Raw genomic sequence first — 24044 nt, 5'->3', positions numbered from 1 at the left:
TCAATCCCGGCTCAGCGGTCGCTCAGAAACCCTCCCACTCTCCCTGTGCGCGCCCCCGCGGGCAGCAGGCGCGCCCACGAGATAACAGGAAATCACTTACGTTACTAGCGAGCGACGCGAAGACGAAAAACTTGCTGATTGACTCTGCTAACACAACCTCAGGTATGCGATCATGATTCGTTTTTTAAACGTCGTTTTCACATATGGCTGTTCAGAGGGCACTTTTGTGCAAAGTTGACTGTTGTTTTTATATTTTTAATGACTTTAAAAAGATAAATTGTAGGACTTTGGCCTTGGTCGCTTGTCAGTTTAGCCTCGTCATGGGCTAACGTTAGCATTTACACAGCCAGAACTCCGCACGGCTAACAGGCTAACTGTTACTTTTGTTAGCTTCGCTTCGAAAGGTATTTGTGACACAAACAAACAACTCCACATTTGTAAAACTTTTGGATATGACACCACTATCACCGTGACGGCCATATTATACGCTTACAATGTCCATGCAATGTTAAATTGCAAAGAGTAAAAATGACAAAACATTAACCACTTATGGCTGACTCTTCAACCTACACTACAGTTAATAACTCTGAGTTCATGTCAAAATGTTCTTTAATATTTGAGTTTGTCTGAGCCAGACTGAAATGTTAATTTAAATTACTGGCATTTCTTTGAGTAACTTGATTATCAAATATGATTATAAGCGTAAAACTATGTACTTAAAGACTAAACATCTCTTAGTTATCAGAACAATAGGACTCAATGCTTTAAAAAGTAGAAGTTCATTATTTCAAGAAGTTCATTATTTCAAGTGAAACTGAGTGTAGTAGTAACAAGTATAAGGGGTTGTAATAGTATATGCATTAAAAGTATATGTGCAGTGGAGATAAAGACACTGTGAGATAAGAGAAAACGGACTCAGACCACTTATATGCACAAACATACTTGACCAGTAAAGCTCATTCTCATAAACAGAAATTGTGGTGTTTGCAGTACTACAGCAATTGTCCGTCATAAATTAACGTTCCAACTTTGTTGGTTACTCTCACATTAATCATAATCATAACACAGTAAAATGGATGTATGGTCTTGTAAACCTGGCAATACTTTTTTTTTTTTTCCTCCAGTGTTCGGCCTGGTTCAGAAAGAGATCTAAAGATGTCGTCAGGTGCTCTCTTTCCGAGTTTGGTGAGCGGCTCCAGGGGAAGCTCCAGCAAGTACCTAGTGGAGTTTCGTGCTGGTAAAATGACCCTGAAGGGGAATGTAGTGACACCAGATAAACGCAAGGGCATGGTGTACATCCAGCAGTCTGACGACTCCCTGATTCACTTCTGTTGGAAGGACAGGACGACTGGGAATGTTGATGATGTGAGTATACTTTTCCTTCATAGTTGTGTGGAAACCAGTTGTCATATTTTGGAAACTGTTGTTCCAAATCTAGAACAATAATGTTATTGACTCAAGTGGAAAAAAAAAAAAATCAGATTTTCAAACTCACAACAATGCCATTTTTCTTCGCTCTAGCAAAATCACATTTCAGGGGTTTGTAATACTGACCATTGGCCCCAGTGTACCCATTTTGTTGTTTTTCCACATCTCTCCACATCTCTTTAATGTCAACTGTGTAATAAAGGCTGTAAATGGGTTATCAGTATATTCAGACATGTTGTACATTCCACAGATACCACAAAGAAAATGAGGTCAGTGGCAGCACACCAGCTGAGAAAAAACAAAATGTCACCTCAGTTTGTCATTTTGCTTGTTTCTCTCCATTCTGTATTTGCACAGACAAACAGTTATTATACAACCAGTGCTGACACATTGAATCCTAATTTAGCTGGCCATCCACAGAGCAAGCAAGGTTACCGTGTCTTTATTTCAGAGCTGCAGTGGTGCTGCTGCTGCCTTGATTTCCCTTTTGGTAACTGGCTGATGATGATTTGTTGTGTCAGAGCAACCCCACTCTTATTTCACTGTCTCTCTTGCATGGCTTATGTTATGCCTTCTCTGTTCCAGGACCTGATCATCTTTCCTGATGACTGTGAATTCAAGAGGGTGAACCAGTGCACCACTGGACGTGTCTATGTGCTGAAGTTTAAAGCTGGATCCAAGAGACTGTTCTTTTGGATGCAGGTGAGAGGAAGATGCTCCTCATCATCTTTTCAAAGGAGAAGAACTGCAGACTGTCTGTGTGAATGCAGGACATCTGTGTCCATTTGTGTGCAGACAGATGGATATTCAATACAGGGAGACTGAGTGGAAAATTGAAGTGGGAGGCAAAGCGAGCCAAACAAAAGAGACGGTTACACTCATGATGACAGCGTGTGCATGGCTGTAATCAGTGTACTTGTCAGGCAGCCACACATCCAATATTTATTCTTACACATCTAATAGTTTTCTCTTTATCTGTTCAAGTCCAGAGTGGGATTGTAATATACTGATATTAATAACCATAATAATATTTAAAAAGTGATATTGTGTTGGATGCATAGTACTCACATCCCAGTTTAGCTTTGGTTTCCATGTATACCTGTATACAGGTATACATATAATACATTTAGCTCTGACCCTGTGCCCATTTTCCCATCAGGAGCCAAAGACGGACAAGGATGATGAGTACTGTCGCAAGGTGAACGAGTATTTGAACAACCCCCCCATTCCCGGAGCACCAGGCAGTGGAAGCGGCAGCGGCCATGAGCTCTCTGCGCTCGGAGGAGAGGGAGGCCTGCAAAACCTGCTGGGAAATATGAGTCACAACCAGCTGATGCAGCTGATTGGGCCAACAGGATTGGGTGGACTGGGTGAGCAGCACTAGGTGTTTTTAATGATGTATGTATTGGTCCTCTCTCACACAAAGCAAAGGCTTTGCCAGGAAGTAACTCTGAAAAATAAACCAAATTATGTGTTGAAACCAAGAAGAATTACACCACCAGTCTTTCCACTGCCGATTTTTGTTCACCTTGTTTTCATCCACATTGTCAAACTTTATTAGAAATATTGAGCTAAATAAGTAGTTTGAAACGTGGGATTTGTCTCAATTCACAGCCCAAATAAATAAGAATTTCAGAACAATTTGGACGCTTTTTGATTTGCTTGCATTTGTCCAAGGAGGCCTGGGAGCTCTAGCAGGGCCAGGACTTGCCAACTTGCTGGGCAGCGGAGGACCAGCTACAAGCAGCTCCTCATCCAGGTGAGACTGAACACAAGAAAAACATCAGCTCACGTCACTGCCCTTCACAGAACTGATTGTTCTATAGCAGATGTAAGGAAATGCATAATCATAAAATACAGCGAGAACCTGCTTCCCTCAACTCTGTCCCCTCCATCCTCTCCAGCTCTCGTAGCCAATCGACAGCAGCCACTCCATCATCAGGCGGAGCCCCCAGACTGAGCTCCTCTCAGGCCCCCACCACCCCTGTGACTCCTGCTGCCTCGGCTGTGTCACCTACTGGTGTTGCTCCCTCCACACCAGGTACTTGACTGTGGTCTGTCAGTCATCCAGCAATTAAGAATGACACCCCCATCACGACGTTATTATTTTGATCCTCGTAAACAGTTTTTTTCAGTGTGTGCAATAAATAATGTGGGAGCTTCACAACCAAAGGCATCATACAGAATAGGGCTGCTACTGAGTTATTTTTGGCTGAATCACAACAGCAGGGCCTGTCCTATAAATGTGAAAGTCACTCACTGACTGACTCACTGATGTTACACCATTAGTCAGCTGAATGGTGCGTGACAGAAGGATGACGTTCCTCCTTTAGCTGTATGTTTATTGCAGATATATCATGTTGCAGAATGAATTTTGGATTGATCAGATGTCTCCCTGGTTAGACTGTGAGATGAATACAAATCTAAATCTTAATGGCTAAAACTTTTGCATAGCACTGAATGTTATTAAACCTGTAATCTAATCTCATTACCGTACAAGTTATAGGTTCCCACGGTGCTTTATTTTTTTAATGTTTATTAAATCTAGTCAAAAAGTTCAATTAGGTTTAGGAACTTAATCTTAATGACATCATGCTGCAATGACTTAATACATGGAGAGAAAGTAAAGGTGCCAGGAGCATTTTAATGAAAACCAAGAGTATCAAGTGTTTCATTTCTAATAACCTTTTTACTGTTTGCATTGTAATATCTGAAAACCTTGACACCTCCTTGTTTGCCATTGTTGTTTGTAGCCTCAGCTCAGACTCCTCTGGCCCCAGCCTCTGTTGGAAGCCCTGCCTCCCACCAGCCCATCCAGCTTAGTGACCTTCAGAGCATCCTCGCCACCATGAACGTCCCAGCGGCGGCTGCACAGGGAACAGCAGGTGAGGAAAAGTCAGTTAAACGTCAGAGTTGGGGACGATTTAATGGAGGGGGATAAAGTCCTGGTTTGGCAGTGATGCAGGGCTTTTTCTGCTGCTCTGATTGATCGAGGCAAGTTTATCTGAACACACAGACACAACAGCAGTGCTTTAAACAAGGCATTAAAAACACTGAAAAGAAAACAGTAATAAAACAGTATAAAAACAGAAAGTTAAGAATACCAACAGGACGTCCTCTCTTCTTCTCTAGTGGACCTGGCCAGTGTTTGCACCCCAGAGATGATGGCTCCCATCCTGACTAATGCTGAGGTCCAGCAGAGGCTCCTGCCCTTCCTCCCCAGCGGAGAGAGTTTACCTCAGAGCGCAGAAGAGATCCAGAACACACTCAACTCACCTCAGTTCCAGCAGGTAGGAAGAAAAGATTTACACCAGTGTTATGTTTTCATTGTGGCCTGATGAACCCATAGTACCCTCACCTGAGCTGATCACCAGCTCTTCATTGATTGATTCCAGCTAATCAGGTGATGGTAGAGATGCAGTTGGATACCAGTCATCTCCATTATGGTGTCATTTGTTAACAGTAATTATAACACGGTACCATAGTTAATTTCATGAGACCATACGTCTGTTTAATTTCTGTCTGCTGACGTCAGACAGGGTTGAATAATCCCCACTGACTGTGATTCCTCTCTCCTGCAGTCGATGAGTATGTTCAGCAGTGCCTTGGCCTCCGGGCAGCTCGGCCCGCTCATGAGTCAGTTTGGTCTGCCAGCGGAGGCTGTGGACGCCGCCAACAGAGGAGGTGAGAGACAAACGGAATATCTTGGGGTTTCACATTACCTAGAGCTGTGGGAAATTATAACTTTTCACCATTTTCTGACATTTTATAAACTAAAGAGTCACTGAATACAAAGAGTTTTTCTATTTTTCTCCCCATTTCTATTATCATGTACTTATTTATGTATTTGCATGTTCTTGTCAGATGTGGAGGCGTTTGCCAGAGCCATGCAGGGCAGCAAAGGAGACTCCAAAGAGAAGAAAGAGGACGACGAGGACATGAGTCTGGATTAGAGCTCATCCTGCCGAGCCTCAGCTGAGTCTCAGTGACCTCTGATCCCTTCTCTCCTCAATATTTCACTACCTTTTCTTTACCTCCTTCTCTTTAATGTTGTCTGACTTTTCTGTACCAAAGGCAACACTCTGCTCCTACTCAGGATGAAGCTGTAAAGAGATAAGCTAGGCCAGTTTACCTACTGTGACCACATGTAAACTGCCCTTACTGCTTATCAGCAGCTGTTTTGTTTTTTGACCATTAGTTTTACTCTGAAAGGGGAGAGGAAGTTTTATTGTGTTGGGGACTAAGCCTTAAAAGTTTGATCTTGTTTTCTTTCTGTATTTCTGTTGTGACACCACAGTACAGACTATGCTGATACTTTCAGGCCTGTTTGCAATTTACTCTTCATAATAAAATAAATCATATTGGCAAAGAAAAACAACTTCACTAGCAGCTTGTATGAAAAAAACATTTATTTAAAAATGCATTTACATCACATGGGGGCTGGGAGTGAGGGGGAGGGACAGCTTATTCTGTGAGATTTTTTTTTAAGTGGTTATATAACATAGAAGCTTCACACACGTTTGGTAAAGGTTTACATTAACGACGGAATAGAGATGGGAAATGCTGCCTGCAACGGGACAGGAGCTGACGGAGGGGACAGTCCTGTGTTTACGACTTCAGAGAATCTGTCGTGACACTTAAAGATGGTTGTGATTATAGAATACTGTTCACGAACAATCAATAAAATTTGGGGTTAATTACCAACTTTATAGCACCTTGTCTGCTAAGTAAGATGCACCAGAGCGTTCAGAAAAATCAGTGCTGATCAGTCAGTCTTAGCCCCATTTGTGTTAAATGATAAATTTGTCCATCTTTGTGTCACTGAGATTAAATAAACTCAGAATTTCCCAAAAGTTTGGTCCTGGCCTGTGTTGCAGGAAACATTGCCCGTCTGCGCTGCCTGAGGACGTTGCTCATACATTAGTGTTCACAGTGTACCGACTCAGTAGGTATTCTTAACATTCTCTGCTAGAGATGCACAATACACAGCTGTTCACATCCTGCACTGGAATATATTGCAGATTCATGAAAGTTGTTTGGAGCCAAAAGACAAAAAAAAATCCAAGTTATAATTAATTTTTCATCACCTCTAGAAAAAAGCAAGACATTTCAGGCTGTGCTGCCTTTATTTACAATATATTACACATTTTATCATTGATTTATGATTTTAGAGTTGATATTTGAAGTATCAGTGCATCTCTATGTGCAGACAGTTGTCACTGCTGTAGCACCCTGTAGCACAATAACAAATCAGTAATGTGACGACAAACAGGAAAATATAAAATATACATTTTCTGAAAATAGACAATAAATATTAATATATATTTTAAATTAGCTACAGTAACATGACACCCACCACCAGTAATTTGTAGTTGGGGAATGTGAGGATAAGACTGCGTGTGTTGGGTTTACATGTGTGGGCAGCCCTGCGTCCCCACGGCTCCGTGCACGGCGAGCGGTTTGGACAACATGATGGGTCGGTGGTTGATGGTCGCTCGGCGGACGCAGCCGTGGAACGCTGGCAGGCCAGCAGGTAGAGTGGGAACTGTGACGCCATCTGGTGGGCAGAGAGAAGAACAAGGTGTTAAAGAAAAAAAAGGAGGCGGCAACAGCCATCAAACTTGTGTCTAACACCAACCAGCCAATCATAACAGCAGCCTGTAACTACATGACTGAGCGGTAGTGAGGTTGTGTGTGGCTGCATTCACTGCAGCACTGTTAGGATTAAAATAATTGAATGACAGAATTTAAAAATTTAGAAAATGAAAATGTATTTGTTAAGTTCACAAGGTAAATTGCCCAATATTTATGTAGAACTTCTCTCAGTTTCCTGTAGTAAATTAATTTAATGGCAAAAAGTCATAATATGAAAAAGTCATTATGAAAATAAAAGATTCACTACCTGGGAAAAAAGTTCTTTTTGAGTTGTGGGTTTGCCAGTAAACAGCTGACAGCACACTGATGTTAAACTTCAGTAAAGGTTTTAGCTCTGGTTTAGTAGAAGTACATTTATACTTAAATACTTATTTTTCTGCTACATCAACACTTCATCACAACATTGAAACGACCAAGCTTCATTAAGTCCAATGCTTCAGACCACATCCTCAGCAAACAAACATTGATGAGAGCAGATGAGATGTGGTTGAACGCAGCCTAATAAATGTTTGTGATTAATAAAATAATCAACATTGTCACTTCAACATGTCAGAGCTCTGACTTTCTCAGTTCCATCTGGAAAAATCCTAAAATATTCAAAATGAGAAATAATTACAGAGGACTGAAACAGGAGCACAAACATAGGTGTGTGTGTGTGTGTGTGTGTACTCACCAGGTGCCCCTCCAAGGTAAACTGTCTCCTTGGCCCCTGCAGAGCGGCTCTGTTTGGGGCCGACGCTGTGCTCGCTGGCTGCATCCACGTGGAGCTGCAGAACGTTGTTCTTCTTCACCACTGCAGACGCACAGACAACACAACAGCGTTACAACAGGCCGGGCAATAACACGACAACACAGAGTCACAGTGTCTGTCGACCTACACTCACCTGTGATAGTGTGCCAGTGTCCGTTACACAGAGGTTCTTCAGGAGTGAAGGAGGTAGAGAATTCACCTTTGCCACTGTTGACTGAGACGGTCACCTACACACACACACAATCATTTTGAGGTTGTGTTACAGACTATTGGAGATGGAGCCACAGTAATAATTAAACTCCACCCTCACTAGCATGTTCTCACCTCTCCCTGCCTGAGGACCAAACTCAGGTGTTGCCCAGGTGACGTCCCAGCATGCAACAGCAGCCCAGAGTCCAAGACGGGTCGCAGCTCTAACTGGATCTCAAGGTCCCGACCCAGAACCAAGGACTCGTCTGCAGGGAGGGAGAGAGGGCCTTCAGTCAGAACACAGCAGAGCTCAAACAACAGCCACCCGGCCGGAGTAAAGACACAGAGACGATAACCTGTTCTGTTACCTATCGCCATGTGTCCTCCCTGTCCAGAGAAGTACGCTCCGGGCTGCAGATGGTTCTGGTAGCAGGGCACCGTCCCCTGACTGTAAGTGGGGCTTCCTGCAGGGGCCTCGTTCAGAATCAGGTCCCTGACACAACCGATGAAGCCACCGGAGCCTGGGGCCTGAAGTTTATAAGAGCACAGTTAACCGTGTCTCACATTCAGGTATTTGCTTTTCTGGAACAAAATTCTTTGATTTAAAGGAAACTTCTGCTCTTTTATAAGCAGGATCTTTGTTTCACTATAAATTATAATAAGGTTTTACTGAGTCAGAGTTTTGGTTTGATAATGTATAAAAAAAACCAGACAATCCCTGTTAAAACTGGTGCAGTCTGTATGTTGCGGTCATGACTTTATTCTGTGTCCATGGGTCCAACATAATAAACAAACCCTTAGTTTAGCCACATTATTGAAAACTGTGTGTTACAAATACAGAAAGTTGAACCAATCTTTTGTCACTTGGTGAGTGGAGGAATGTTCAGAACTCATCTGATTGTCTGACAGCTCACGGTCGTCAGTGTCATGGTAATATCTGGTTACTAAAATAAGCTGCAATTTTTTGATTAATTGATTAGTCAGTCATTTAAACAAAACTAATAAGCTAATCTATGTTAATAATCACTGAATCCTTTCAGTCATTTATCAAGGCCAAAAATGTAATGGTTCCAGCTTTGAGTGAACTGAATATCTTTGGACTGTCAGACAAAATAAAACATCCCCATGGTTGATCTGTTCTACCATTTTATAGATCAAACAATGAATCGATTAATCAAATAAATACTTAGCAGATTAACTGGTGATAGTTGTGTGTGTAATGTAGTCTGGATGTTTTACCAGGAGAGAGGGCGGGGCTCCTCCAACATATAACGGCCCGGTGAGACGGGTCCTGTCTCCTCCAGGGACTCTCTTAGACTGAGTGCTGATGCCGTCCAAGATCAGACTGAGCTTCTCTCCCTCACGCTTTATAAACACCTGAACAGCGGCAGAGCAGGTTAGAGGATGAGCTGCACCACACTCAGAGAGCCTGAATCCAGATGTGAAACAGCTGTGTGTGTGTCGCCATCTCACCGTGTGCCACTGTTCGTCGTTGTACTTCTTACGGCTGCGCAGGCTGACCTTCCTCTTCCCTCCGTCCAGCAGCAGCAGCAGGTGACCGTTGGACACGCTCAGTGATATGACGGATCCACCACGCTGCCCGCCAGCGGCGTGGAGCACCAAGCCCTCCGAGGAGTTGATCCTCACCGACATGGAGATGTGAGGCCTGCAGACAGAGTGTTAGCAAACAGCTCAGTATTTCCTCATTCAAGAGACACAGAGCAACAGTTTTACTTCACCTGATAAATTTAAGTCCAATATTATATTAATATTTTAGCTCTGCTTTGGTCTCCACCAACTCCTGAGGAAAACATCTGCCTCTTTTACCAGAGCTAAAAAAACAGCTGCCTGAAATGTCATGAAACCAAACCAATGAGCTAAAAGATGCTTCAAACTCTGCAGAGCTGCAGTTTGTGGCAGTTCTCTGCACGTTTGTCACTGTGGGTGATTTGACATTTAGTAATAATTCAGAACACTCCCTTAATTTGCCAATAAGTTTCATACAATACTAATGCTTTTCTTAATAAGTCACCTGATTACTAAAAAAAAAGCCAACCCAAAATTGACGATATATTTATTTAAGACAGATTATAAATGTCACAAATATTTTATTTGTTATTAGTTTGTAAAATGTGGTATATTCCAATTCCATGTCGAAACCAGTAGATAGAGAGAACTGGGTGATGATGAGAGAATCTGATTATTATGAACTGATCGAGGAGGGAAATGAAATTCATCTCATTCACTATTGTCTTTTGCATCAGGATTTATAAAAAGAACAAATACAAAAAAACTTTTTTGATTGTTTTCTCTGTATATTTCCAAAACTTGCATTAGGAGGAAAGAAATTACATAGAGGAGATAAATACATAAACTCCTAATACTTTATTTTACGTGGATTTATTTCTGATGTGAATAATTCACATTACAGTTCATTGTTGTGTCACTCACGTGGAGCTGAGCGATCTGGGCAGAGAGTCGTATCTCTGGTAGCCGTGTGTGGAGCCGCTGAAGTGCGTCGCTCCGGCCTCCAGCTCTGACAGCTCACCCTGACACGACTCTCTGGTGTTCCGGCTGCGGGACCCCGATGGCTTCTTGTGCTTCCCCTGAAAGAAACAGCGGGTGTGTACTTTTAGTTTATTCCTAGGCACAGTTTTCTGTGTGTTTGCACCCTGAGTTTGTTTCCTATTTTTGAGGAAAAGCAGAATTTGTGTGTGTACCTTGGGTTTGTTGTTGTGTTTGGGCTGTGCAGCGACAATCTGCTGAGGCTTTTTGGCAGCAGGACAGTCCAGAGGGACGTTGACGTTTTCTTTAGCTTTCAGCAGATTCAAAACCATCTGAGGACCCGTTTCGCTGGAGACATGAAAACATACACACATTTTAAAGCTGAGATATAAGTAAACTGATAATATATCAATACACAAACTCTCTCTGTCCAGAAAACTTATTCTGTCCAGTTGTGTCTCTTGTTTCAACCATCAGATGAAGAGAGAGCTGTAGAACTTTTAAGGGAAACAAGATGGTTTATCTACAAATCAGCAATCATAGATAATATTAATAACACCTACAACAATCTTGGTTTAAACTTGACATAAACCCCCTTGACTTATCTCCTTTCTTTCCCAGTTTTAGCAGCTATCTATTGAAAAATATCTATATATTTCAACAACTGACAAAGCTTCTCTCTCTCTCCTCTATTTTGTGGGATGAAACTGGAGTTAAATAAGTTAAAGAGGAAATTTTACCTCTACAACAAAGATGATCCCTGCTCCCTGATGACCTCATATTTTAGTTTCTCCCTGACTTGTATCATTCCTCCCACCCCTCTTTCTCACCTCTTGATGAAAACGTTGCTGATACATCCTGTGAGGTTGGTGAAGGTCTGGTCCGGCAGTCCTCCCAGGAAGGTGCTGCCCTGTGAGGTTGTCCTCCCGCTCCCCCTGCTGTCCAACCGGATACCCTCCTTCGCTTTCTCCAGCACGTCGTCCATGTACAGACGCATCCTGCAGGGGTGAGCAGTCAGGCGAGTTTGACAGGTGCACAGTGTTGTAAAACTAGATGTATTTCAGTTGATATTGAAGGTGAAAAAAGACACTTGGAGATGTATGTAGTGTTTAACAGTCGTCCTACCCGTTGATGTTGCTGTAGATAGAGACATAGTGACTGTTGTCGTCGTTGTATGTCTTCTGTGTCCTGATCTCGCTGTTGCCGGCCCTCACCACCATGTGGCCCTCATGCAAAAACACTTGGCACACTCCTTCCTGTAGACACACAACACACACAGGTTATAAGTGTGAGTAAGAAAGTCTTAGACATCAAAGCAGGACAGAGAAAAATGTCACGGAAAATACTTTTAGAAGTTACTGAGCCAGAACGAAAGACAGAGCTGAAAGAAGTCTGAAGTAGCAAAAAGACAGAATAAAAGACAAGCTGAAGGGAAGAGAAAGTGTTGGGAGGCTCCTCCGACCTGATCGTGGTGGTAGAACATGAGTCCGTCCTTCTGGTCGGTTCTGAAGCTGAAGCTGGCGTAGAAGTTGTTCCTGAGGGTGGGGATGTTGGCCAGAGCCAAATCCAGGTAGCTCTGACCTGAGAAATGAGCCTCACGAGCCACCTGCATGAACACACACACAGACACACACAAGGTAACATCAACACACTCTGTATTATTGCATAAATATGTGTGTTTCTTTTATACCATTAAGTAAGCTTAGTGAAGCACGACATAGGAGATCAAGGTCAAAACGAACACAGGACACAGTCAGTTTTAAGATGTAAAGATCACTTAAAAGGTGAACCACAAGGTTCTGTATTAACACCTGTGTTTCTGGCACTGGACAATAGTGGAAGGAATGTTCATTTGTATGCAGACGATACAGTTTTCTATACTATACAATCACCCCGTCTAAGTCAAGCTATTACTGATCTCAAAACTGCTTTTAGCCCAATTCAGTTATGTATTTATCAACTAAAACTAATCTGTAACCGTTTCAGAAACATTCCCATCCTGTACTAAAGGTAGATAATATTCCATTTCAGACACAAGATGAAACTACATTAGAAAATGTCTCTTTATACAAATACATGGAAATATGGTGGAATGACAAATTAACTTTCCACACTCACATTGATAACCCTTTAAAAAACTTGTTTTTAGAAACCATAGATGCTTCACAGTGAGAAAAACAGCTCAGAATCTGCTCTGATTTGGCAAAACTAAATTTTTGTACAACAAAACCTGGTCTTAGAATCAAGATCAACTTCATTTGGAAACACTGCCTACTGGTTAAATAAAAACAACCAGACCTGACCTGGCAACCTTGCCAACCACAAATATGCATTTACTCCTTTTTTATACAAGCTCAGTGATGAACTTACCAGCAGGTCACTGTCACAGCCGAAGCTGACGCCGGAGCTCTTCATCCTCTTCAGGTCGATGTGAGAGCCCTCGGCCTTCACGTTCCTGAAACAGCCCTTCATAGAGCCCTGCTTAGGAAACAAATTCCTCAACCTGAAGAGAGAGAGAGAGGGAGAGAGAGAAGGAAACAACCTTTAGAGAACTCTTCAGCCATTTACAAAATATCTCTTCATTTAAAGTGGTATTTTTTCATTTTTGGAGCAAAAGAACTCCACAACAAATAAGAGAACTGTGTGTGTCCCACTTACTTCTCAGGCATCTTGTCCTGTGGAACTCCACCCAGGTAGTAGCTGCCGCTGAATGGAGGGATGGCCTCTGTGAATGACTGGGTGTAGAGGACGACGCGGTTGTTTCTCACCACAATGCGGTTCATGGTTGAACGCATGACGATGATCTCCAGCTACCCAGTGAAAAACAACACAGAAACACACATGAGAACTCATTAGGTTTTTGGTGGATGATGCCAAAACAAGAACATCCTGCACATAGCTGCTTTGAATGAAATCGACAAATAGAGACGTGACAGACTTACAGCTTTGGGTTCGGCGTCGCTGACCTTCAGGGAATCTGACATGGGCTCTTTAGGGTCGAGTTCCCTGAGCTCATCACCGAAGTCATAGAAAACCTTCAGTCTGCCCTTCATCACTGCCAGACACAGGAAGTGGTTCTGGTGGAGGATAGAGACATGGAGAAAAAACTGAGGACTTTCAGCTTTCTTTGGCCATTTTCAAACTAAATACACTCAGAATAGTAAGAATTAGAATGAGAATATTTTATGATACATAAATGACCAAATAAATAAATAAGTAGAATAATGAATGAATGAGTGAGGGAGTGAAGTCTTTACCTTGCTCTGCAGCAGCAGCAGTATCCCTTTGTGAGAGAGCAGTTTCACTTCCTGTTCAAAGCGCTGTACGCGAGCTGTTTCGTCAGTGATGCTGATCTCAGCGAAGCCAGTGCCGTCGAAATACGCTGCGTCGTTCACCCAGGCCTGAGTCCGCAGTTTGGACCTGTTGTTAACATTTTTTTAGTCCATTATGAGTCACACAGTGGGAAAACAAAATATTGGAGTCTTGGTTCAGAAAGATGAAAATGAATGTGAATGAGTTCAGTCAAAGAGAAAAAATATTTCACCTCTTGAGACAGAGGGAAAGGAAAACAGGTCATTTTTCCTACTTTATTTGAGACAAGAAAGAAAATCAAGGGGCGACATGACTCAAAGAGGCTGCACCGACCTGCCACAGGGTTTCTCCTCTGTGGTGTTCAGATTGAAGATGTTTTCAAAGTTGTACAGACTGAGCACCTCCTCGTTCAGGGTGTCTAGCTCGATACAACCTTTAAAGTTCGGCAGAGCGAGCGGGGATGGAGGCTAAAAAAAGACAAGAAAGATAAAGACCATGAGGGCTCTATATGCTATCCATATACTCTGTGTGGTAGATTATATGATCTACATTTACATCAACACAGTCCTTAAATATCTTTGTAACTCCACTTTACTAAATGTTGTGTCCTGTAGTGGAAAGAAACTGAGTACATGAAGTACTACACCTCAGTAGAAAAATTCGACACGTATATCCGTGGATGCCGTGACAGGCCACACCCATGATGCCATCGAAGAACAGCAGTGGTGCGACTGTAATATATTTCTCTGAGGGGTTCCTTCCATAACTGATGGGTGTAACTGAGTCCACCCAACAACACACGTCCTTACCTTGAAAGTTTTCGGGTATCCTCCCACATAGAAGACAGTGTCTTCGGTCAGGAGGTTGAGCAGCCCCTGATCTCCTTTGGCATCCACGTGGGCTTTGGTGACTCTCTGCTCCCCCTCACTGGCTTCTGAAGACATGGACATTTGTCCATACTGGAGGATCCTGCATTCAGCCGCATGGAGAAGCAGGTATGATTACAAAATAAGGAGAAGATACACGGGAACAGATGCAAATGCATGTAAACATGTGTGCAAAGGGGTTTCTGAGGTCTTATACTGACACATGACATAGATAAATATGTTTCTGAAACAGCATTTAGACAAAAAAATATTTTGTATATTAAAAATATAATAAAACAACAACATCAATATAAGAATGTGGAAGGGCAACCTTTTTTAACAGGAAATGTCAACACTGTATCATGTAGGCAAGTACACATATTGTGTGTGTGTATCGTACCTCTCCAGCACTACAGTGTTGAAGTTTCCATTTGACTTGACGTCCTCAGGCATCTGCACCTCAGCAGTTTCTCCTCCGACGTTAAAGTACCAGCGCAGTCGCTTCCCCTCCAGCGTCATGCCCAGGAACTCCTTACTGGACTACAAATACCACAGACACAGTGATGGACTACAAACCCCATACAGCTTTGCCCCTCCAACTCAACGCACAGGAAATACTGTAACTCTTCAAAACAATGAGACACTCAAGATACATAAAAATGGCACAACACAAAATGGGCGTCTTTGTTGCCGTGGTGATGCTTACATCCTTGTTGCCAAGGTAGAAGACAAACTGCTGGTTGCCCTCGCCCTGCCGCCTCGCCCGTGCCGACTCCGGCAGAGTGATGTACAGCTTCAGGGAGGTGTAGGAGGCCAGGTCGGCCAGGTTAGATGGAGTTCGCACCTGGACACCGGACTCCCCGTTAAACTTCACCGACACGCTCACCTGGACGGGAGAGAGAGGACGGCACAAGGCAATAAAATCATCACAGGCTTTCAGTTACAACTTCATATGACGTGTTTTTTTTGGTCGTTTTTCATGTGTACCTTGCTGGCAGCGTTGCGTGCCTGCTGTATGAGCTCCCGGATGCGGTTGATGTTCTCAGAGATGTTTGGCATCTGGATGGAGTGATTCTGCAGCTTATCCAACTTGGTGAGGAGCGTAGGGATGGTGGTGCCCAGCTCGTGCACTACAGAGACGGGAAAGTCAGGGGGGTCAACAACTGGGCTCGAACCAAGATTTGGAACAAGCAGGTACAGATATATAAATATAGTTTTGTGTCTTTGAAACCATCTAAGGGTAAATGTGAAGGGTGAAATAGGATTCAAAAGGCTTATGAAGTAAACATATGACTGAGGCAGGATGCATCGTCAGAGACTCATGACAGAGCGGATCAGACAGTGATGGGAGGGAGTCACTGACTCCTACCGGACTTGTTGGCCTCCATCAGCGCCTTGTTGATGTCGTCGTTGGTGACGTTAGCGTCTCCGTACGTCTGCTTCCACTGGTCCAGCTGCTCTTTGATGGGGAGCAGGGCATCGTTGACTCGTGTGGCCGTGGTGTTCGCCAAATTGGCTGCTCGCTTCGCTTCGTCGATCTCCTGACTCACATCTGTTCATCACAGAGAGGGAAGGACGAACATTATTGAATTATGTATACTTAATGTGATTTGTGTGTGTGTGTGTTGAATGTGCATACTTGTGGTGAGGTTGAGGTTGCTCTGAATTGTCTCCAGGTCCTTCATCATTTGAACCTGTTTGGCTTTGGCGTCGTCCAGCCGCTGCTGAGCATCTTCCAGCTGCGGCTTCAGGTCTGTGCAGCAGAAAAACACACTCAACACCTGAGCTACTGAAACGTCACGACAACCTCTACATGAAGATAATGACGTAACACAGTGTGATGCTGTGTTGTTACCATTGTTGAGTTCATCATTCAGCTTTTCCACTTCGTCCTTCAGCTCCATGCTGTGGTTCCGCAGAGAGTCGGCGATCTGACCCAGGTCCTGGTCCTTAATGTTCTAAACACACAAACCACAGTTACACACCACAAACAGACACACAAATAATCTGAAGCCAGCTGGTGAAACTGTCTTTACTTGTGCTTGTGTGTGAGCTCAAACTGAATAAATGTGTCCTGTACCTCCATGGTGGCGTTAGCAGCCTTTTCGGCCATCTTGGCTTCCTCCTCTGCCTCCTTGATACTGTTGATAATCTTGTTGTAGGCTTGTGTCACATCCACGATCCCATCCTTTTTAGTTTCTGCGACCAAACTGCCGACAAACAAGGACGACAACTCATCATAAATAAAATCTCTACATAAGATGATACAAATCTTAAATCTTCTCCTGCGCGAACTGATGACATCGTTTACCTGGTGAGGTTCGTCAGCACAGTGTTCACCAGATTAACACACTTAACACACACTTGCAGCCGCGTACCTGGTGAGGTTCATGGCTAACTCGTTCAGCCGCTCAGCGTGTCTCTCGGCCTCCTCCACCAGGGGGATCTTGGACTCGGCCTGAGCAAACTTCTGCACTTTCTTCGCCAGGGGGGTCCTGGCGCCGTCCAGCTGGGCCGCCAACCGCTCGTACTCCTGGAGTCACACGTTCCAAGTGTTTGAGATGGAGACACATGACACACAACCACAGAGTCTGAAAAGATGTTTTCCTATTTCAAACGGCTGAAACCTTATTTCACTGTAGAGCTGTCAGGCAATCATTGGCTCAGCCGCCCCTCAACCCCCCTCTCTGACATTAATACAGATCTGCACAGAACGTGTTTACTGAGAGATTTAACCACATGTTCGGCTCCGTGTTTTAGTTTGCTCTGACCTCTTTGGAGTCGTGCAGCATGGACAGCACATCGTTGACCTGGGCCACGTCATCTTCAGCCATGTTTAACTGGTCGTTCACCTCCTTCTGCTGGGACAGCAGGTCCTCGATCCTCCTCTGAGAGGGAGACAGAGTCAGTACATGATCGAATTCACCGTCTTCTGCTCTCTCGCTCATCTGTTCAGGGCTCACCTTGTTGTCCTCCAGAGCTTTCTCATTGACGTTGTTGAGCTCTGCCGCCCTGGCAGTGCTGTTCACGGCTTCGTTCAGGGCGTCTCGCAGGTCCATCATTTCAGATTCGAAGCGGGCCAGACGGTCTCTGATGGCCTGAGCCAGGTCGCCGTTTTCTCCCTGACGACTCGCCAGCTCCTTGTTGACGCGATCCAACACTGACAGAGGAAGGAGTGAGAGAAGGACGTGATCACACCTGCAGCTTGTGTTTCGGTCAGTCTGCATGAGGTTAGTTTAGTTAATTGTGTTGTAACAACGATCAAGACACTATATATATATATATATATATATATATATATATATATATATAAAATTTATTTATTTATTTTTTTACATTTTTCTGCCTCCGTCTTCTCTTTGTCGGCCAGTTTGTTCTGCCCCACGAAGCTCCTGTGTCTCATCTCCCTCAGCATGGCCTGCACCTCCCTCAGCTTCCTCTCCCGCTCACTGTCGTCCTGCTCTGCCTCAGTGCTGTTCAGTGACGACCTGTTTGCCATCATCAGGATGTCTGTGGAAAAGTGGAAGGGTCACAAACAATTGATCAAATCGACCTGTAAAAATTTACTGTTAGAGGTTAAAACAGCAGCTTCATCTGAAATGACACCAGACTTTAAATGTGAGTAATGTTGGTTCATCTCAGGGCAAATGTCAGTAATATATTCTTCAATGCAATCCCATGCATGTGGACGAATCACTCAGTGTTTCTGTCCAAGCTTCTTCCAAATGATGCAGCAAACAATGACCTGTCTGACTTGAATTAATATTTTATAACATGATGTATTGTTAGTTTTATAAAGTTGATTTCTGATTAACTACCATTTATTTCCATGGTCAGGTTTGTGATGAACACGAGCAGGTCTTGCGCCCTCTGGTGTGTGTTGGTGGTGCTGTCCTGCAAGCCGCCGACCCTGTTCGTCATCACTGCTGCCTGAAAACACCACAGTCATGCTACTGTAAGTTCTCAATGAACAGAACAAATGTCAACATTTTAGTTTCAGGATGAAGTGGAGTAAAAACTGGAAAATATTCCTGATATTAATAAATCAGATACAACTCTTGGTGGCATTTTTCCTGCTTTTCTTCCAGGAGTTAATTTTTTTGTTGTAACAAAGAAAGCAGTGGTGAGCAATGTGGATAATAAATTTGTTAATATCCCACTAATAATCAAATGCTTTGATGTATTATGCTTTTTAAAAATTATACTTGAAGGGGAGTTATGGGTCAGGCTGCAACAGATATAAACACACTTATTAATTTAAAGGTAATAATTTCAAATCATGATATGCTTTTGAAAATATATAAGTGTATAAAAACAAAAACAATATTTATATACTTCAGATTATTAAAGTAAAGGATAAAACACTGATTAGTGTGTTTATTCAGTGTGAGTGTGTAACATCAGTGATCACAAACCTTGTCCTGCAGCTCATCAATGTCATCATTAATGGTGATGATCTCAGCATCCAGCATGTCGGCCCGACTCCTGCTCTCATCCAGGGTGCTGTTGTAGTTCTCTATGGCCCGCTAGAATCATGGGAAAATGAGTTTAATTAATACCAGCATGCAATATGGCATCAACAGTACAGCAAATAGTCTGACAGTCACTTCACTCGAATGGCTGTGTGTGTGTGTGTGTGTGTGTGTGTGTGTGTGTGTGAACACTCACAGCGATGTCCTCCACAGACTTGTTGAGTTTGTGCAGCTGAGCCCAGGCCATGGAGCTGGCGTTGAGGCTGCTCAGCTGAGCTGTTGCTGAGCTGAAGTCGTCGTTCATCTTGTCCAGATCCTCCAACAGGACAATGACGCAGTTGTCGCACACTGCACATGAAGCAAACACACACACAGACACTTCATTTCAACTGTGCGTGTGTGTGTGTGTGTGTGTGTGTGTGTGTGTGTGTGTGTGTGTGTGTGTGCGTGTTTTACTTACCTTCACAGTGCATGCTGTGCTGGTTCTCTACAACTACGCTGTATTTCTGTAAGCAGGTGTCGCACTGTTTTCCCGTCAACCCGTCAGGACAGCGGCACTCTCCGGTCCGCGGGTCACAGCGGCCCCCCCTGCAGTTGCACTCTGAGGCAAGTTTGCAGTTTGTGAATACAATGAACGTTTTGAGCAGCTACATTAGATGATAAACGCGTCTCCATATGTGATGCATTCACTCACTCTTGCATCCGTTAGGTCCGTAGTCCCAGTATCCAGGGGCGCACTGTCTGCAGCTGGGCCCATTGACTCCGGGCTGACAGGCGCACTGACCACTCTGAGGGTCACAGGGCTGGACGAGAGCCGCCGAGGCCTCACAGTCGCACTGACGACAGCCAGAGCACGAGTCGAAGCCGAAGGAGCCATCCTGAAGAAATCAAGAGAACAGGCGCAGGTAGAGGTAGAGAAGATGGTCACAGTTTAAACTGTGGTAAAACCAGGTTTTATTTACAGCTGCTGCAGCTTCATGGCTTGTTCCTGAAAATGTGCAGCTCTCACCTCACAGCGCTCACAGCGCGGCCCCGTCACTCCTGGTTTACAGCGGCACTGTCCTGTGTGAGGGTCACATGACTCGGTGCCACATGGAGAACAGTTACACTCTGTGGGACAAACAAAACAAACACAGCTTTTATAATTTGCTAATAAACCTTTTAACACTGTTTACGAAACTGAACAACTCCTTTGTCTAACATCACATGTTTAAAGCTTTAATTAACAACCTGATTAGATCAAGTGAACACATAAAAGCATCTGACGAACTCTGGTTGAACTGAAGTTTCAGCTGAACTCACTGGTGCAGTTTTTGGCAGTGATGGCGTCGCCGTAGTAACCAGGAGCGCAGATGTCGCAGTGAGGCCCAGCTGTGTTGTGCATGCAGCTCAGACACTCTCCAGTCAGCGGGTGACAGTCAGTGAACAGCATGTTGGGGTCGGTGTTGCTGTGGCAATGGCACGGCTGGCACCTGCTGCCAAGCACCATGGGGTTGCCATAGAAACCAGGGGCGCACCTATGTTGAGAGGCCCATAGTTAAAGACATGAAGCTGCAGCAAATGGTTTTTATGTACAGCAGGGTTTTCTTTAGCTTAAGGTAAATAAACATGTAAACTTTTATAATTAATTTCATTTGATATTTTATAATATGTGTTTATGTGTCTTTTTATACTGTTTTCTTATTATGCTTTTTACTTTAATTTATATGCTTCTTTTATTTCTCTTATGTACATTGAAAAACACATTTGCCTTGCCTGATGTGAGATGACTGATACATCTTTAGAAAGTCCGACTCTTTTCCAAATAAATATCTTTATTTACAGATTTTAACGGCAGTAATGAAGGAAGTTACAAATAATAATGAATCATTGTTGTCCCAGTTTAAAAAAAAACTAACTCCTTCTTTCAACCCATATACTCAAATAAAAAGTAGTAAAAGAGTAAAAGAATAAATTACAATGAAAAAAATAACAAAACTTCTAACAGTGGCTGTGGCTCATGTATGTATGAATGTGTATGTGAGTGGGTGAATGAGTGTTCTTTAAGAATGGAAAAGTGCTGTTAGCAAACTGATATATGACAACAAATCATATAAATAGAAAAACTTTTTTAAAACATCTGGAGTTGCTGTTTTTGTGTGTGTGTGTGTGTGTGTGTGTGTTGAGGAGGTTGTTTACCTTTCACAGTGTGGTCCAGCATAACCGGGCATACACAGACACTGCATCCTGTCGCTTCTCTGCACACAACCTTCTGCAAAACTACACAGAGAGAAACAATCGCTGTAACATGTGGTTCAGTGACAACTCAGTAAAGTGATTATTGGGTATTGACAGATATTGATAGGAGTAAGAATCAATAAAGAAAGTAAAATGTACTGACTTGTTGGAGGGGACCCTCAGTGGGCAGGGACAACTGGAACATGACACCGCCTGTCCGTCAAGACTGTTGTTGCCGAGGAAACCACCCTGACACTTCTCACAGTGTTCGCCGGCCGTGTTGTGCTGACAGTTCTGAATGATGCAGAGAAAACCCAGACAGACAGACAGACAGACAGTGACTAACCTGGTAAAACAGAGCAGGGACAGGACTGGTTTTATTATTGATCCTCACCACACAGATTCCTGATCCGTCCAGACACTGGTCCGAGTGTCCGTTACAGTTACAGGGAACACACTTCCCCAGAAACAGGCCGATGGTGTCTCTGTAGTAACCAGGAGCACATTTCTGCACAGAGGAAGGGAGGGAGACATCACGCACTGCGTATGTAGGGCTGCAGCTGATTTTTATTTTCTGATTGATGATTAATCTACTGATTACTCTCTTGATTAATCCACTGGTGTGATGTGACAACATAAAAGCCACTTCATAAATTCATAAAGTGACACCTTCAAATTGTCCTAAACACAGTCCAGGGCCCTCACCTGACACGAGTCTCCCAGGTAGTTGGCGGGACACATGCAGATCTCCACGTTGTTGGCATGGCGACCGGCGGGAAGATTCTCAGCGCCCTCCAGCACGGCGCCGCGCAGCGACACAGAGTGGGCCGACTGAGAGTGGAGGGCCCGGATCTGCAGGGACTCCAGACCGACCAGAACCATCATCAGTTCCTCCCGGGACACCGAGTTCCCGGTCTGAGCGTGACGGAAACTTCCCTGTGAGGAGGAGGAGGAGGAGGAGGAATATAGGATCATCATCAGATCTTCCCTGGAGTTAGGTTCAGACTTTTCTATATCCCGCAGTGACACTTGTTGCCTAGCATTTGTCATTACTGACTGAATATTATCTCTTCGTGTTATTATTCCCTAATCTAACCACCCAAGTACTTTTAACAGTCCCTGAAAATACTTCAGTAATACCTGTTTATTTATTTATTTTTTTTTACATGTAACTCTTTTGTTTAGTTTAATTGGCTGATGATCAACATGACGACCCAGAGTCTCTGGGTAGATTTGTTTTGTCTTTAAGTAACAAGAAAATACACATTAGATCCAATGAGCAGTTTCCTCTCAAACCTGTTTGAGGAAGGAAATGAATAAAGGGCCAGAAATAGCTGCATGTTGCCAGTCTGAAAATGTATTCTAAGCATTTTTATAAAATCTTCAACCATTAAAAACACTGCATTTTTTTCCCTATTGTCGCACCAGAAGGGGTCTGTACTATGTAATATTACATATCAGCAGCTCTGGATGGAAGTGAGAGTGATGTTTAAAGCAAGATTATATATATAATATATAATATAATCTTCTTGTTTCCATTTCTTAATGACTTGGGAAAAAAAGAAAATTTCCCTGCAGTGCTCAAAAGCAAAAATTGTGACGACAACAATTTGGAAAAAAGGGCAAATCTGATATCGTCTGTTGATACCAGTCTGTGTCAGTCAGGCTGTCGACACTCAGCGCCTCAACAACCCAGGACTGGATGGACAGGTGAGTTTACCTCGACCATGTGAACTATTCCCAGGTGAGGCTCCTCAGGGGAGGCGTACTCTCTCTCCATGAACACCAGGGTCATCTGGTTCCCCTGCAGGAGGAGGAAACAGACACGTTTAGAAATGTTTGTGTCAAAGACATTTGTTGTGCATTTGTCTCTGTGTTTCTGGCAGAGGAAGAGGTGTGTGTGTGTGTGTGTGTGTGTGTGTGTGTGTGTGTGTGTGTGTGTGTTTTGCACCTTGAGAATGATGTCAGGCCTGGAAGCTTCTGCAGGCAGAGACAGCACATCGCCTCTCATGGTCTGAGTGTGGAGACGATACCTCAGGTAACCTCCATAGGACGAGACCTGGAGGACAGACAGTAGTTATATAAATTATATATCAAAATGAAACAAAGGGAGAGGAGAGACTGGCTTTAATCTCATGCTACTGCATCTTAATCCAGACAAGGACATGGATTATATTCAGACCCTACAGTCTAACAGAAAGAAGATCCAAGGCCTGACTTTCATCTGTGAGGGATAAGATGCCTGTATGTCTGCGGTGTGCCTGCAGGTTTGGGCAGAGCTGACATGTGAAGCTGGTTTATGGAGCGGGACAGGACTCGGCCGGGGATTCAAATCGAAACATCGGCCCTCAGACTGATTCAGATCCTCTGACGAAATCCTAATCTGCATCCACACACCCTGTCTGAGCCTCGGGATCAGTGATGTGGGCGATGTTTGTCTGTGTAATCTAGGTGTGTGTGTGTGTGTGTGTGTGTGTGTGTGTGTGTGTGTGTGTGTGTGTGTGTGTGTGTGTCTGTAGTTGTGACTTTGTGCTAATTTGTGTCTCTACGTGTCTTATCTTTGTCTTTGATTGAAAACTGCCTAAACTTAGCTTAGCTTTTGAACGGACTTCACTTTAAGTGTCTTTTACACTGTTTTTAATCTTTAAT

At 43.6% G+C, this 24044-nt stretch overlaps 2 protein-coding genes across 4 annotated transcripts in view; one reads left to right on the top strand and one right to left on the bottom strand.

The window, feature by feature from the left end:
- The first annotated feature begins 12 nt into the window (after nt 1-12).
- On the top strand, nt 13-5806 carry adrm1 (ADRM1 26S proteasome ubiquitin receptor). Of its 2 annotated transcripts, none has more exons than XM_071477501.1 (10): nt 13-162; nt 1125-1365; nt 2014-2130; nt 2588-2798; nt 3106-3187; nt 3333-3469; nt 4182-4313; nt 4561-4718; nt 5010-5112; nt 5293-5806. In XM_071477501.1, the coding sequence occupies exons 2-10, from the start codon at nt 1156-1158 to the stop codon at nt 5379-5381; spliced, it is 1239 nt and encodes a 412-aa protein (XP_071333602.1). In that variant the 5' UTR covers nt 13-162; nt 1125-1155; the 3' UTR covers nt 5382-5806. The 2 variants fall into 2 exon arrangements, with proteins under 2 accessions (XP_071333602.1, XP_071333604.1); XM_071477503.1 differs by having other exon boundaries at nt 14-162; nt 3109-3187.
- A 13-nt stretch (nt 5807-5819) lies between these two features.
- lama5 (laminin, alpha 5) overlaps nt 5820-24044 on the bottom strand; it is an 87834-nt gene continuing 69609 nt past the window's right edge. For both annotated transcript variants that reach the window (XM_071477498.1, XM_071477499.1), the window contains exons 39-80: nt 23347-23454; nt 23116-23199; nt 22101-22331; nt 21790-21903; nt 21559-21689; nt 21357-21437; nt 20481-20695; nt 20188-20288; nt 19873-20056; nt 19639-19779; nt 19375-19526; nt 19122-19232; nt 18525-18636; nt 18043-18216; nt 17670-17866; nt 17478-17594; nt 17085-17239; nt 16787-16916; nt 16562-16664; nt 16346-16459; nt 16076-16258; nt 15694-15836; nt 15413-15592; nt 15107-15246; nt 14650-14809; nt 14174-14307; nt 13786-13948; nt 13471-13605; nt 13187-13338; nt 12899-13031; nt 11991-12134; nt 11654-11784; nt 11359-11526; nt 10744-10876; nt 10475-10629; nt 9497-9689; nt 9263-9400; nt 8392-8551; nt 8159-8289; nt 7968-8061; nt 7757-7876; nt 5820-6985 (exon numbers count right to left, since the gene is read on the bottom strand). In XM_071477498.1, the coding sequence (XP_071333599.1) occupies nt 6837-6985; nt 7757-7876; nt 7968-8061; nt 8159-8289; nt 8392-8551; nt 9263-9400; nt 9497-9689; nt 10475-10629; nt 10744-10876; nt 11359-11526; nt 11654-11784; nt 11991-12134; nt 12899-13031; nt 13187-13338; nt 13471-13605; nt 13786-13948; nt 14174-14307; nt 14650-14809; nt 15107-15246; nt 15413-15592; nt 15694-15836; nt 16076-16258; nt 16346-16459; nt 16562-16664; nt 16787-16916; nt 17085-17239; nt 17478-17594; nt 17670-17866; nt 18043-18216; nt 18525-18636; nt 19122-19232; nt 19375-19526; nt 19639-19779; nt 19873-20056; nt 20188-20288; nt 20481-20695; nt 21357-21437; nt 21559-21689; nt 21790-21903; nt 22101-22331; nt 23116-23199; nt 23347-23454 (5994 nt within the window). In that variant the 3' untranslated portion in view covers nt 5820-6836. The remainder of the gene's footprint in view (nt 6986-7756; nt 7877-7967; nt 8062-8158; nt 8290-8391; nt 8552-9262; nt 9401-9496; nt 9690-10474; nt 10630-10743; nt 10877-11358; nt 11527-11653; nt 11785-11990; nt 12135-12898; nt 13032-13186; nt 13339-13470; nt 13606-13785; nt 13949-14173; nt 14308-14649; nt 14810-15106; nt 15247-15412; nt 15593-15693; nt 15837-16075; nt 16259-16345; nt 16460-16561; nt 16665-16786; nt 16917-17084; nt 17240-17477; nt 17595-17669; nt 17867-18042; nt 18217-18524; nt 18637-19121; nt 19233-19374; nt 19527-19638; nt 19780-19872; nt 20057-20187; nt 20289-20480; nt 20696-21356; nt 21438-21558; nt 21690-21789; nt 21904-22100; nt 22332-23115; nt 23200-23346; nt 23455-24044) is intronic.

The sequence above is a fragment of the Trachinotus anak genome, unplaced genomic scaffold (assembly GCF_046630095.1).
Source record: "Trachinotus anak isolate AG129_WGS33_773 ecotype Australia unplaced genomic scaffold, CSIRO_AGI_Tana_v1 ptg000004l, whole genome shotgun sequence".
NCBI lineage: Eukaryota > Metazoa > Chordata > Actinopteri > Carangiformes > Carangidae > Trachinotus > Trachinotus anak.
The sequence above is the reverse complement of the archived record's forward strand: the minus strand, read 5'-3'. Positions and strand labels throughout refer to the sequence as shown.

What these genes read in the sequence shown, in the direction of transcription:
- adrm1 (XM_071477501.1), top strand. Translation starts at nt 1,156, where the DNA reads ATGTCGTCAGGTGCTCTCTTTCCGAGTTTGGTGAGCGGCTCCAGGGGA. An exon ending in ACAAGCAGCTCCTCATCCAG is followed by an intron (nt 3,188 to 3,332) that starts GTGAGACTGAAC and finishes CATCCTCTCCAG; the next exon opens with CTCTCGTAGCCAATCGACAG. An exon ending in GGCTGCACAGGGAACAGCAG is followed by an intron (nt 4,314 to 4,560) that starts GTGAGGAAAAGT and finishes CTTCTTCTCTAG; the next exon opens with TGGACCTGGCCAGTGTTTGC.